A 14,591-nucleotide genomic window follows, 5' to 3' on the forward strand; every position below is an offset into this window, starting at 1 on the left:
GTTGCCTGGTCTGATGAATCTCAATTTCTACTGTGACATTCGGATGGGAGGGTCAGATTTTGGCGTCAGCAACATGAAAGGATGGATACATTCTGCATTGTATCAATGGTTCAGGCTGGTGGTGGTGGTGTAATTGTGTGGGGGGTATTTTCTTGGCACACTTTGGGCCCATTAGTACTAACTGAGCATCGTATCAATGCCCCAGCCTACTTGAGTATTGTTGCTGACCATGTTCATCCCCTTATGACCACAGTGTACCCATCCTCTGATGACTAATATCAGCAGGATAACGCGCCATAGTATAAGTTTGTGAATCATTTCAGACTGGTTTCTTGAACATGACAAAGAGATCACTGTACTCAAATGGCCTCCACAGTCACCAGATCTAAATCCAATAGAGTACCATTGGGATGTGGTGGAATGGGGGATTCGCATCACAGTGTGTACATGTGTAGCCGACAAATCTGCAGGAACTGTGTGATGTCATCATGTCAATATGGACCAAAATCTCTTTTTAAACCTTGTAAAATTTATACCACAAAGAATTAAGGCAAAAGAGGTCCAACCCAGTACTAGTAAGGTGTACCTAATAAAGTGGCCGGTGTGTGTGTGTGTGTGTGTGTATATATATATATATATATATATATATATATATATATAATTTCAAATTTACTTTTCAAAGCAGCATAAGACTAGCTAGCTTGATAATAAATTCCACTTCTTTAACTTGACTTTCTGAAGTTAGCAGATTTTACCTTCATCATGAGCACCACTGTATTGATGGCAATCATGGTCAGGATGGAGTACTCAAACGGAGTCGACACCACAAACTTCCACATCTTGTACTGGTAAGAGTTCTTGTCTTGCGGCATGTAGCGAGTCAGAGGTTTAGCATTGATGGCAAAGTCAATACAAGCTCGCTGTGGAAGAAATCAAAGCATAATGAGATGTTGAAGTGAATGTCTACAAGCGTACATCAACTCATCATCTTGATCCTTCTGTGTTTGATTATTAGAAGAGCACTGCTTTTCCCAGAGCTCCAAATCAAACGCATGAAAGGCTGTGAATGAATGAGCACTAGCAGACAAACATCAAACCAGCGGGACAAATCTGCACGATTTAATATTTAAACACAGCCTAATATGTCATTTGGGAGAGGATACAGATATTCAGATACTGAACAAGACGCATGTAAGGAAATCACTTTAGAGAGAGAAATGAGAATATGCATGAAAAGAGCTAGATGATTAAAAGCTTACATAATCATTTTGACTTAAAATATATCTTTTTACTTTTTGTCCAGAATTCAAATGAACCCATTTAATGAGCTCAGGGAAACAAGAAAAAAGTTACATATTTAATTTGTACAGTAGACTGATGCAGTGGTGCAGTAGGTAGTGCTGTCACCTCATAGCAAGAAGGTCGCTGGTTCGAGCCTCTGCTTGGTCAGTTGGCATTTCTGTGTGGAGTTTGCAGGTCCCCCCCCCCCCCCCCCCCCCCTTCGCGTGGGTTTCCTCTAGCTGCTCAGGTTTCCCCCACAGTCCAAAGACATGCGGTACAGGTTAATTGGGTAGGCTAAATTGTCCGTAGTGATTGAGTGTATATGGTTGCTTCCCAGAGATGCGTAAAACATGTGCTGGATAAGTTGGCGGTTCATTCCGCTGTGGTGACCCCGGTTTAATAAAGGGAGTAAGCCGAAAAGAAAATGAATGGATGAATAATTTGTACAGTACATTACGGTGATCAGATTTCTGAAATATAAACTGGAGATATTTTATAGTTTAGTGGTCAAAATATAATTGTAATATTTTAGTATTAAATTACTTAATTAATGAAATGAAACAGGTAACTAAGCGTTTTTGCACTGTACTTTAATAATCACATTTCAAGCTATCATTAATTATCATTGATACATTATAAATTATGATGATGTTTGCCAGTCAATCTGGCTAGTCAAACATTTTTTATACATTCATTTATTTTCTTTTCTGCTTAGTCCTTTTATTAACCTGGGGTCGCCACAGCGGAATGAACTGCCAACTTATCCAGCATATGTTTTAGGCAGCGGATGCCCTTCCAGCTGCAACCCATCTCTGGGAAACATCCATACACACTCATTCACACTCATACACTACGGACAATGTTTCCTACGCGTGTCTTTAGACTGTGGGGGAAACCGGAGCACCCGGAGTAAACCCATGCGAACGCCTAGAGAACATGCAAACTCCACACAAACATTTTAGTTTTTTTTTTTAATAAAAATTAAACAACACAAAAGTCAAATTTAACCATTGAAAATAACAAACAGAACAAATATGATTATAACTGAGTTATGAGAAGGTCCACACGGAATCTTTGCGCTCAGAATTCCGCAGATTTCCACAGGTTTTTAGCCCATCATTGATTCTGTTTATTTACATGTGCAAATGTGTGTAGATTTATATTTATTCAATTTTTCTATAAGTTTTACTATAAATAATGACTAATATGAAAATGTTCATATGATTTATTTAAAATACAGTTTGTATTATATGAGAGACTTGCTTTGATTACCAAATAAATTGGATCTGCATTGTAGACATTAAATAAAAGTTACAAAGCTATTATTTTGTATATAATATATTTAGTTTTTAGTTATTATACTTTTAAAATCATTCCATATAAATCAGCAGATTTTTAACAAAATTCTCGGCAGAAATAGCAAAAAAAATGTCTGCAGAATTTGTCTGGCCCTAGTTATGAGTTATTTACACTTTATTTAACATTGCATTGGTTTACTGATCTGCTTACTATGCCTATGTAATGCACTTCAAATCAAATATTAAGGAGGCTAAATAACTCCTATGTTACCCTGTTTCCACTCGGCATTATAGTGTGATCTAAGGCACATCATCATTTCCAAACTGTTATTAAGGCCCAATCCCAATTCTAATCCTTAGCCCTTCCCCAGACCCCTACCTCACATTTTGTGCATTTACGTGAAGGGTTGTCCCAATTCTCTATAGCTTGAAGGCGTAGGGATAAGGGGAAGGGCTAGATACCTCTCGAATGAGAGATTTTTCAGGACCACACTTGAAACCAAGGAGTATGAAAATTTCCCAGAATACACCAGCCACAACAGCAGAATAGCTGCACCCAGAAGTAAAGAGATCCACAAATTAGTATTTTTTGTCATTATTACGAATTTTTACAACAAACAAGCACATGTTTTAATATATTCATTACCGCGTTTGTGTTTTACCGTCATGCTTAAAAAAAAAAAAACGCTAAAATAAAAAACGCTAAATTTCGCTATCCGTAATCCATAATAATACAGTAGCTCCTGTACAAATCAACATTCTGACACTCGATGACACTCAAATAGCCTGTCAGAAAAGTCTAGTGGCTGGGAATGGGCTTTTTACAGTGTCTGCTATAATGTTAATTTTGTTTTCTTGTGTTTAAATGAATATGGCCACGGTGTAAATGCACAGCACAGTTACACGATTATTGCCACATTATATCATTATGATATCATGATATTGTTGCCTTCAGTAATGTCCTGAAGATAAAAACCACAAAAATAAAGCAACTGGAATAACTACAGCAGTCGCGATCGTCGATATCATATGAAGCAAGAGATCGTGAAGACATATGATGAATTGTGCAGGTGTTGTAGTGCTGTCCCATTTCTTAGGGGTAAATTTTGAAGCCCTTCCCCTTCATGCTCTGTTTCAAAGGCCAAGGGGAAAGGGGCACAAAAAATAGAATTGAGATTGGGCCTAAAATGTGTTCAAAAGCACTTCATGACCAACCATGCACAAGATGACATTTGTAAACAGTATCATATGTGAATGCTACCTCTGAAATAGAGGTGGGAATCCATAAGGACTTTCTGATCCGATCCGATTTTTGGAGTCCCAATTCAATTCCAAAACAATTCTTTATTCACATGTTTTCCTATTTCTTCTGCTGTACATTTACAACTTAACATTTTTGACCATAACTTGAGCTATTCTATGCTGTTTTTAACAACTGAAATCTTTATAAAATAGTAGTGTAATTTCAAAAATTATTTGATTAAAGTTTTATTCAGTATCATTAATATTAAAACAGAAATATATAGACTGTCATAATCCAATTTTAATACAGAATAAATTCTGATCTTGTAAGAATTGGTCAGAAAAAAATTCCAATGCATTGATGAATACATTGTTTTTATCATATCTTTAAGGTTATTGCACACTGCCTCCAAAACTTTCATCCGTCAAAAAAATTGAATAGTGTTTTGCGGGACTGAGAAATACATCTTAAAGTCAATGTGAACCAAACGTTTCTGAGACGTTATTACAGTATGTTGATGCACTTCCAACTGAAACAGAGTACTGAGTAGGGGGCAGGGCTTTCTTTTGTGTATCATTCCCTCATAGCAAACTAACAGTAAGAAAAGGTATTAATATGCAGTTGCCACTGTAAAATGTGAAAGCAAAGGGTCAGACATTAATTGAAGATGATCAAAACAAACTGTTTTTTTTTCCAGTGGATTAATTTGCACTAGATTAATTGATCACCTTAAAAATAAGAATGTAAGTTAGCAACAGTATCATTGTAAATTTTGATTTCACATGTACTTTAATACCGAGGACTTAGTAAGCATCAGATAACCGAGTCAGAGAGTTGAGAGAGTTCAGCATGACTGGTCTTATAGCTCCTCCTGGGCTTTACTTCTGTACATGTGTTTGTCAAAGCAGTTTAAAGTCAAGGTGATAGAGATACAGACAGACAGATGCATTGGCTTCACAAAGGTGAGATGAATTCTCTTAAGAGCGCTCCTCTTCCAGGCACCTCACAACTGTCCATGCATGTATGAAACATGACTTTGACCTTGTATTTGCATGCACAATGAAACTCCTTTTTAAGCAACATTGGATGGTGCCTACAGTTTGCCGTCATTTTCTCTACTTGTCTGCTTATGGTTGATTTTAACTGACTATTTACTGTAGGTCATACCTCGTTCTTTTCCAAGCTGCACTCGGACATGGCTTTATCCCCCTGCTCCTGGAATGTGATGATGATCAAAGCCACAAAGATGTTGACAAAGAAGAAGGGAAAGACGATGAAGTAGACCACATAGAAGATGGAGGTTTCCATGCGATATCCTGGACTGGGACCCTGGTCTTCATACGTGGCATCAACAGAGTGTTTCAGCACACTAGAGAACACAAACAGGAAGCATGTCAATAAGAAAATGAACTTTTTGTAGCATTTTAAAATATTATTTTATCAAAATAATAAAACAAAATAAAATAAAAATAAATATGAAATATAATTGTTTTATATAAAATTACAATAATGCAAAACTAAATTAAATTAAAAAAATAATTAAATTAATTAAAATAATAATAATAATAAAGCAAATATATACAAATAAATTCAATAAAATATAAAAATAACTATATATATATATATATATATATATATATATATATATATATATATATATATATATATATATACACACACTAACACATTATATATATATATATATATATATATATATATATATATATATATATATATATACAGATCGACTGACATAGTAAAAACCATAGAAAATGAAGGGGAAAAGTGTATATACACAGTACAGTGGTTTAGAACGCATGTCTTTGCCCATAAAACTTGAGTAAGAATGCAGAGATATCACAGAGAACCAGAGGCAGCTTCTGAATGTTAAAGAAGGATATGAATTAAATATGAAAAACTTTCTGGACTTTCTTGTTGCAGCGTCTGATTTTCTCTTTCGTAACCAAGTATGTTTTTCTATGAATAAAAGAGTTTTGAGTAAGAAAGAAACCAGTGGGTGGAATACTGATTTTACCAGAGAGAGCAGAGCAAGAAGATGATCTCATAAAGAAGAAAACCATCAGAGTAGGAAAAGCTACATTACACTTATGTCATCACAGTACACATGTGTGAGTGTGTGTGTGTGTGTGTGTGTGAGTGTGTGTGTGTGTGTGTGTGTGTGTGTGTGTGTGTGTGTGTGTGTGTGTGTGATAGATGAAGTGAACTTACAGTGGCCAGCCCTCTCCTGTAGACACAGTGAAGAGGGTCAGAAAGGCCCACAGGACGTTGTCATAATGGAAGTCGTACTTCTTCCACTCGCGCGGCTGCGTCATGGCCACTCCATCACTGCCGTACTCCAAGAACTGACCCCTGATGAACACACACCAATATTTTACCATTCTGCTTTGATTCATTCTCTTTTCTCTTAGTTTTCATTTTAAATCATTTATATTCTAAAGATGATAACGTTTCTTGGAGGAACAGTTCACCAAAAAAAAGAACTTACCCCAACTTTGAATAAAAGTGTCTGCTAATAAGGTATACAGTAGTCAACATTTGAAATGGTTTAAAACCTTTTATTAAAGCTGTCCTAAAACCTTTAAACAACACCTATTCTTGCCTTAGGACAATTCGGAAAAACATTTTTGATCCACTTAAGATGTTGACTACTGTATTTAATTTAACTTTTAACATTCTTTGTCTCAAAAACACACACACACATTCACTTTGTAAGACATGCATTAAGACATGTATTTCCTATAGATGTCAATGTGTACCAGCTTCCAACATTCTCCAAAATATCTTCTATTTTACTTAACAGAAAAAAGACATTTAGCAGCAATTTGAGAGTAAAAGGTGAGTCAGTTTTTAATTCTGGGTAAACTATCCCTTTAAGAGTTTGAAATGAGTAAACCATGATACACTGAAAAAAATGATGTCTGCAAATTTATATGTGTTGAATTTAAACCAACCCAGGATCATTCTAAAAAATTACCGCTATATACATTTCTGAAAAGTGCTAAATACATCCTAGGAGCTTCGTTTTTTTGCAGTTTTTGTTATCGCGAATCAACCTGCGGTCGCTGTGTGCGCTTTTTGAGATCTCAAATTTCTCTCTCTAGTGCAATTTGCGCCTGCATGCTATTCTTGTGTAAATCCACCAGAGGTCCCTGTCGACTGACTGACTGATTGAATGATTGACTGACTGACCGACTGACTGACCCACCCTCCTCCTTCTCTAAAACACAACCAATAGTGTTCTTAAAAGCATAGATTGACCTGCCCACCTACCTCCCTAAACCCAACTGACAGTTTTAAAAAGTAATCCAGAAAAAGAAAAGCCTTTAACTGATTTGTACCATGTTTTCAGATTTTTACCACATTCTCACACTGTTATTTACTTGTTTATTTTATTTTATGGCTTCTGTTTTTACCTGCTTTCTGGAACCGTTCTTCACCAGACTCGAACCCTGTCATCGTGGTCAACTCTTTCTGCCTTTCAAATCTGCTGAAGTACATGGCGAGCTACTGAACAAACTGGTAACAGCGGAAAAGCCGACCATATGGAGGTAAGTGGGCAGCTGGTATGCGCGAAAAGGAACGGCGTCATACCGCCCCATAGCGTTCGCTTTAAAGACGAAATGCAGCCATACGTATAGCTCTGGCTACATAATTTGAGATCTCCAGAAATGTATACAGGGCTACGTTTTCAGAAAGAGCCTATGTTGATTTGAATAAACAAATTAAACTTAGTAATGTTCAGTTTAATTTGTTTGTTTAAATTCAGCCCAAATAAATTGTTTACAATGACTTTTAAGATCAAACAGCTTTTTAAAAGTATAAATTCAAAAACCGGTAACATTATATAAATACAACTAAAACAACACTGCTTCACTCTTTCATATTTCATATTTCATCCTTTTCTACGTTCACCTTTGCTGTACCTTTCTGTCTCCATTCCCTCTTTCTCCTCCATCCACCATGCAAAATATACCCAGACAGTCCAGTCGTACCTGCAGTCCTTCTCCAGGGCTTTGGACTCATCGGTGCAGTGGAAAAACTTCCCCTTGAAAAGCTGCACGGCGATGACCGCGAAGATGAACATGAAGAGGATGTAGACGATGAGGATGTTGAGCACATTCTTCAGAGAGTTCACCACGCAGTCAAACACGGCCTGCGGACGCGTAAACAGTCCAAATCACATCTTCTGACCGTAATGCGTACCTTCGTTAAATTCATCCGTGTCATTAATGTCACAACTTTGCTAATTATAGGCTGTGGCAGAGTCCTAATTGATTACTGCTCATCTTGCTCTACACTGCAACACCATTGCATATTCGCTGAGAATAAAACCGGAGTAGGGGGGAGGTATAAATCTTCTCATTTTTCTGTCATTTCTGCTCATTTAATGTCCTCAGGGTATCATTATTAGCTCTGAGTAGTGTATATTTTTCGGCGTTAATGCTAATAAGATCTCTGTAGGCAGGATAAATGTCTGTGTGGCCCTTTGAGGCTTTGTGTGTGCATTACAGCTAAACTGCAGTCCTATTTGTTAGTCTATTATTTGCTCTAACGCCACCGGTGACGGATGAATCTTCAGCCGAATGAACAAACGATGGTGTGAAATGTAAGTTTAAATGTATAATATGGCCATGTAATGAGATAACAGTGAGTGTCTCGAAAACTATTTGTTTGTGTGACTAAGTGTATGATTTGATTAGAGAGAAAGATGCAGCAAGGCTGTTAATGTCGAGGTTTACACAATGAGTATCCCTGCCTGCGATATACACACACATATATACAGTAGCATATACTGTAAGAAGGTAAACAAGCTACTCGCATTTACATTAAACTTTTAATTGTTCTTTTCTTTACCCACTGTTTTTGAAAACAGGTTAACTTTACAAGTAATCTAGAGGTAAAGTTGTGTTTTACAATTTTTTTTTAAACCATTCAGCCAGTCTCCAGGTCTGGTGGGAGCATTTTTATCTTAGCTTAGCATAAATCATTGAATTAGAATAGACCATTAGCATCCCATTCCAAATTGTAAAAAAATAAATGTTATACTTTCATTTTAGCGACATGATCAAGGAACTTTGCACTGTTAGCTAGCTACATAGCTGAGTACTATTTTCAGGTGCTGCATAATATCATTGCGCCTGCTGCTGTCATGGTATGACATAAAAGTTCCTTGATTATTACGCTGGAATAAGAGTATAGTTCCTACCCATACTGACTAGAAATTAGCAACTTTTATTTTCTTTTGGTCTTAGTACACAATGTAACTATAAAATAGTCAATCGTAAATTTATCAAAACGTTTTTTTTTATGTAATGCTAATGGTCTAATCCAATTCAATGATTTATGCTAAGCTAAGCTAAAAGTGCTACTGCCAAAAAAAGAGACCAGCTGAAGGTATTAAAAAATGATCAAACTCAACAGTTTACCTCTAGGGTGTTGTACAAACAGCATATTTCCAAGAAAAACGTTCATTTAAATGCTGATATTGAGCAGTACACCAGGCTATCTTCAGAACAGCATACTAAGGATGCATAGTGTAAGCATCAAGCTATTTAAAAAAATAAAAATAAATAAATAAATAAATAATAATAATAATAAAAATCTCAAATTTCGCTTAAGATAGTCTCTTAAAATAACAACAGAATAGTCAATCGTTATATAGGAGATTTATCAAAACTCGAACGAGAAGCTAATGCAACTCTAAAAATCTAATCCAACTCAATGATTTATGCTAAGCTAAACTAAAAGTGTTGCTGCTGACACAGAGATCAGCTGAATGAATTAAAAAATGATCAAACTCAACAGTTTAACTCTAGGGAAGTTGTAAAATGAGTGTATTTCCAAGAAAAAAGGGATGTGTTTCTTTAAATGCTTATATTGAGCAGTACACTAGGCTACTTTCATAACAGCATTATAAGGATGTATAATGTGTGTAATGTAAAAAAAAATAAAACTTACAATTTTGCTAAAAACTAACAACAGAATAGTTAATCGTAATATAGAAAATTTATTTGAATTATTTTTTTGTTGAATGTTTTTTGAATGAGATGCTAATGGTCTAATCCAATTCAATGATTTATGCTAAGCTAAGTTTAAAGTGCTCCTGCCAGACAAAGAGATCAGCTGAATGGATTAAAAAATTATCAAACAGTTTAACTCTAGTAAAAATGACTGCATTTCGAAGAAAAAAGAGATGTGTTCCTTTGAATTCCTTATATTGAGCAGTACACCAGGCTATTTTCAGAACATCCTACTAAGGATGCATAGTGTGAGCATCAAGCTATTTTTCAGTATGCATGGATTACCTGCCTGACCTAGTAAAACAGAATGAGTGATACACAAACAGACCACATACATGCATACCACTACAATTTAATGCGCTCGACTTGAATATCCATTCCTAATTTGATAAATCTCCTTACTGACTAATGATTTGAGCATTCTGCCAAGATTTTAATATGCTGCATTAAGATTAGCAAATTAAAATGCATATACAGTATAATCATGTGGTAATAATGTAGCATGTTACAATTTGTTTATGCATGCGTGTTTATTTTTGCTGAATACCTACACTGTAAAACCTAACAGTGAATATCACTAGATGAAATAAGCTAGTTTAACTAATATTTTTTTTAAAGTTACTTTGACTTAATGAAAAATATCTATGATAACCCGTAAACCGATTATATTAAGCAGAACTGATTAAGTTAGGAATGATTTAGTCATATTTTTTGTGTTAACTCTAATGCTAGAAGCAATACCAAATCATTTGAGTAGCTGTATAGTTGTTTCAAGAGTTCACACTTAGCTAATGATTGATTATAAAGAGAGCCCTAAGCTCATGAGATCTTTGAGCCTGGGGCTCCCTCCCGTTGCAAGGTGGGAGGGGAGTTTGAGCTCAGGTAGATCTCGAGAACTCCCCTGCTGTAGTAATGAACATTAGGCGATTGCTCTTGGAGATAACTATATACTAGGAGCATGTGGGGGAAACCCACGTGAGCACAGGGAGAAATTGCAAACTCCACACAGAAATGTCTGCTGGTTTCTGACCAGTGCTATGCACTGGGCCACCGTGTCACCCATCTAGGAAGGAGGAGTAGGGGTGGAAGGGGGGACTCTTCAAAACGAAGATAGCAGTGGAATGAAACCCAGGGTATTTATAGTAGTTTAGGAGTCATCTGATTGAAGCATTGTGTATTGGATAATGCAGATCCAGCCGCTAGCAATCATAAGCACGTGATCCTCTCGAAATTAGTTTATACATAAACTTCACTTAAACTTTATGCATTCTTTTAACTGATCTTATACTGATTTGAACTTAAAGGGCCCTATCATACACCCGGCGCAATAAAGAGCAAGACAAGTTTGCCCCGAGGTGTTGCTATTTTCAGACCAACGCAACCTTAATTTTCACGTTTTCCGCTATGTTGTTTAAATAGCAAATCCATTTGCACTACTTTGTGGACTCATGGGCGTTTCCATCTAAACACCCATGTTGGTGCGTTGATGTTTTGAGGAACTAAAATAGACTGTGCAATAGACCAGATGAAAGCAGGCCTAAAGTCCTCACATGTTGCTTAAAACACGCATGATTTACAACAATGTGCAAATATATTTACGACTGAAAAATTTTACAAATTATTACTATTTTCTACATAGATATAAAAAACACTGCCTCCATGCCTTTTTATTTCGGAGGGCATTTTTTTCAGTTAATTCATGACAACTCCCATTTGTATAATGTCATTAATATTATTATTATTATTATTATTAGTAGTAGTAGTAGTAGTATTTATCATATGCATATTGATATTTGTTTTATTAAAAACAAGCTTAAATTTGTCCACCTGTCAGGTTTTGGACCATATTGGTCATAGCACATGTGTTTAAATATAACTCAGTTTTTTAAGTGAAAGTAAAGGTCAATTGGAGGAGGCTAATTCTTTATCCTCACGCTGCAGATGGTCTGTTTAACTGTTTTCTTGCTAGTGAAGCATTCAGTTCTTCCACTTACAAAGTCTGCCTTGTTCATAGCAAATGTGCCATGGCGCTACGCAACTGACTCTTGAAGGGAAAAGGAGATGAGACTTTGGTTGGTTTATTCTTAAAATACACCCATAACTTATTAAGAGAATAAGCACAACCCTGTTAGACTATGTGCCACGACGCAGAGCACATTTATCCGTCCTTAAAATAACTAAAGTGGATTATTTACAGTTTTTTAAAGTTTACAGTACTTAAACCATTTGGATTCATACTGTAACGTAAATGGTTTGCCTCCATCGTTTTCCTCAAACAGTTTTAGTTAAGTTAATTTGTCAGTTATGGCAGTGTTTACTGGTTGTGTGTATTTTGTTGTATGTAGCACGGAAGCATGCTACTATTATTTTCTAAAAAGACACATAATGTGGTATATGCCGAGCTAATGTGTTTCCCATACTGATAGACTTCCGGAGTTGCTCAAGCGTAAAAAAAGAGAAAAAGCCGTTTGCTCGCACGTCCCCGTCAGAATCGGCAGGTTAGCGCTGAAGCTCCATTGAATATACTGGGGTTAAAAAAAATGCTTATATTATAAAGACATGGCGAGGAAAAATTTTATTTAATGCAGTGCTTCTTGTACAATCTGAAACCCACTTTATATCGGATATCACCAGTGGAGATTGCTGATTTTCAAAGAAAAAAGACCTTAAACGCGCCAATTTTACATTGGCATACAATTCACCGGAAACGATTAACCCAGGTTACTGGCAAATTAAAAGTCCTATTAGCATGCTTCAGCATATACATTATTTAGCATTTATTGCATGCATTTAGTAATTAGTAAAACAGTATTTAGTACTATTATATACAAAAGTATTTATATTAAAGTATTAATATTTTAAATTTACTTATATTTTGTAGTTTTAGTTATAAATTTAATTTCTGTCTATGTTTTAGTACTTTATTTAATTTACTTATATTTATTTTAGGAATTGTAGCTTAATTTAGTTTAACTTGAACATTTATTTTAATTAAGTGACATCATTTAATGTTTTAAAGTTATGTTTTGTTTTGTTTTTAATGTAAATGTTTAAGCATTTTCTTTCAAATGACCGAATTCACCTCAACTAACAGAACTGCAATGTTCTTCTTACAAATTACTTTTTTTGGTGGACCTTATCTTGTAATTTTACTGTGCATGGTCACAGAGGAGTAAGATTAGTGGGCAAGGAACCAGACAGACAGGCATTACCTTGAGTTTGGGCAATCTTTTGATTGTCTTCAAGGGTCTCAAGACTCGAAGAACCCTCAGGGACTTGATGGTGTTTATGTCCTTTCCTTTAGTTCCTCTGTAAGGAAAAAGCAATCACTCAGAAACATTTCCAACACACTTGCATTTTAACGCACACTTGAAGCGTTTTGTTTGATGTCATCTGCCAGCACATGCACAAAGCCTGAACTCAATTCAATTACATTTTAATGAGCTAATCACTTCCTCCAGCCCATCATGTAATTCAGAATTACATTAGCTAGAGTTTATCTGGTTAGTAAAAAGCATGCCTTATAGGGGAGGTTATTCTACAGAAACAAACCTACCTCTGAAGCTGACAATACATGTCGTTTAACATTTCTGTAAAATAACTGCTCATTCACCAGAAAAAGACACAAAGAACCATTCTAAAACGATGGTTTCTTTGTAAAACCACAGTTGGCCAAGTTATATTATGATACTGAGAATTATTTGTTTCTGCCAATGAAAAACTCATGATGCTAGGATGTTGTGAGTGGTTGCCAAATTGGTACATTTAGGCCCAATCCCAATTTAACCCTTTAGTTCTTCTACTAAAGTATATGAATCACTAAATGGCCTAGAACCTCAATACATTACAGATATGTTCACTGAATTTAAACCTAACAGATCACTCAGATCAATAGGATCAAGTAAATTAGAAATTCCAAGAGTTAAAGCAGGGTGAATCCGCCTTCAACTACTACACCCCAGCAGCTGGAATTAGCTTCCAGAAATAATCAGATGTGATCCAACATTAGGCACATTCAAATCAAGACTGAAAACACATCTGTTTAGCTGTGCCTTTACTGAATGAGCACATGTGCTACGTCGGACAGATCACACTATTATGTCTTTCTTTTCTTCTTCATTTTTTTAAATCTGTATTTTTTATCTGTTTTTAATCATTTTTATACTCTGTTGTTTTTATTTTCTTGTTTCTTTTATTCTTTAAACTTTAAATTAGCATTGTGTATTAAATGTGCTATATAAATAAACTTGCCTTGCCTACTTTAACCTAAACTGAACATAAATATTAAGGAAAAGGGGTGTCCCAATTCTCTTTCAGCTGTAGGTGTCAGACAGCCCTTCAAACAAAGATTTTGCGGGATCAGACTATAAATGAAGGGGATGCCCAAGCGAGCAAAGAGACTAACAAATAATTTTATTAATTTTTTTGTCATTAATAAGGATTTTTACAACTAACAAGAATTAGTATTATTATTTTCATGACACCGTTCATGTTTTACAGTCAGGTTCTTCGAATAAACATTTAAAAAAAAATGATAAAAATTGCTAAAAGGAAATTCGCTAAAGGCAATTTGTAACTTTTTTGATTTAGTAGCTAATTCGTATGAATTTGTACATTTGTACATGCAAATTATTACAATTTGCTCATCTTCCAATGACTTAAAATTGTTACGTTTCCTTGTGGAATCAGGCTGGATAGTCCCAAAGCATATTTTCAATTCAGATACTA

At 35.4% G+C, this 14,591-nt stretch overlaps 1 protein-coding gene across 2 annotated transcripts in view; it reads right to left on the minus strand.

The window, feature by feature from the left end:
- Positions 1-14,591, minus strand: part of cacna1bb (calcium voltage-gated channel subunit alpha1 Bb) — a 259,390-nt gene that overhangs the window by 53,599 nt on the left and 191,200 nt on the right. For both annotated transcript variants that reach the window (XM_087300946.1, XM_087300947.1), the window contains 5 exons: positions 13,076-13,172; positions 7,836-7,996; positions 6,052-6,192; positions 4,990-5,191; positions 756-920 (listed from right to left, as the gene is read on the minus strand). In XM_087300946.1, the coding sequence (XP_087157072.1) occupies positions 756-920; positions 4,990-5,191; positions 6,052-6,192; positions 7,836-7,996; positions 13,076-13,172 (766 nt within the window). The remainder of the gene's footprint in view (positions 1-755; positions 921-4,989; positions 5,192-6,051; positions 6,193-7,835; positions 7,997-13,075; positions 13,173-14,591) is intronic.

This window comes from Danio rerio, chromosome 21 (assembly GCF_052040795.2).
Source record: "Danio rerio strain M-AB ecotype USA chromosome 21, GRCz13ab, whole genome shotgun sequence".
Taxonomy (NCBI): domain Eukaryota; kingdom Metazoa; phylum Chordata; class Actinopteri; order Cypriniformes; family Danionidae; genus Danio; species Danio rerio.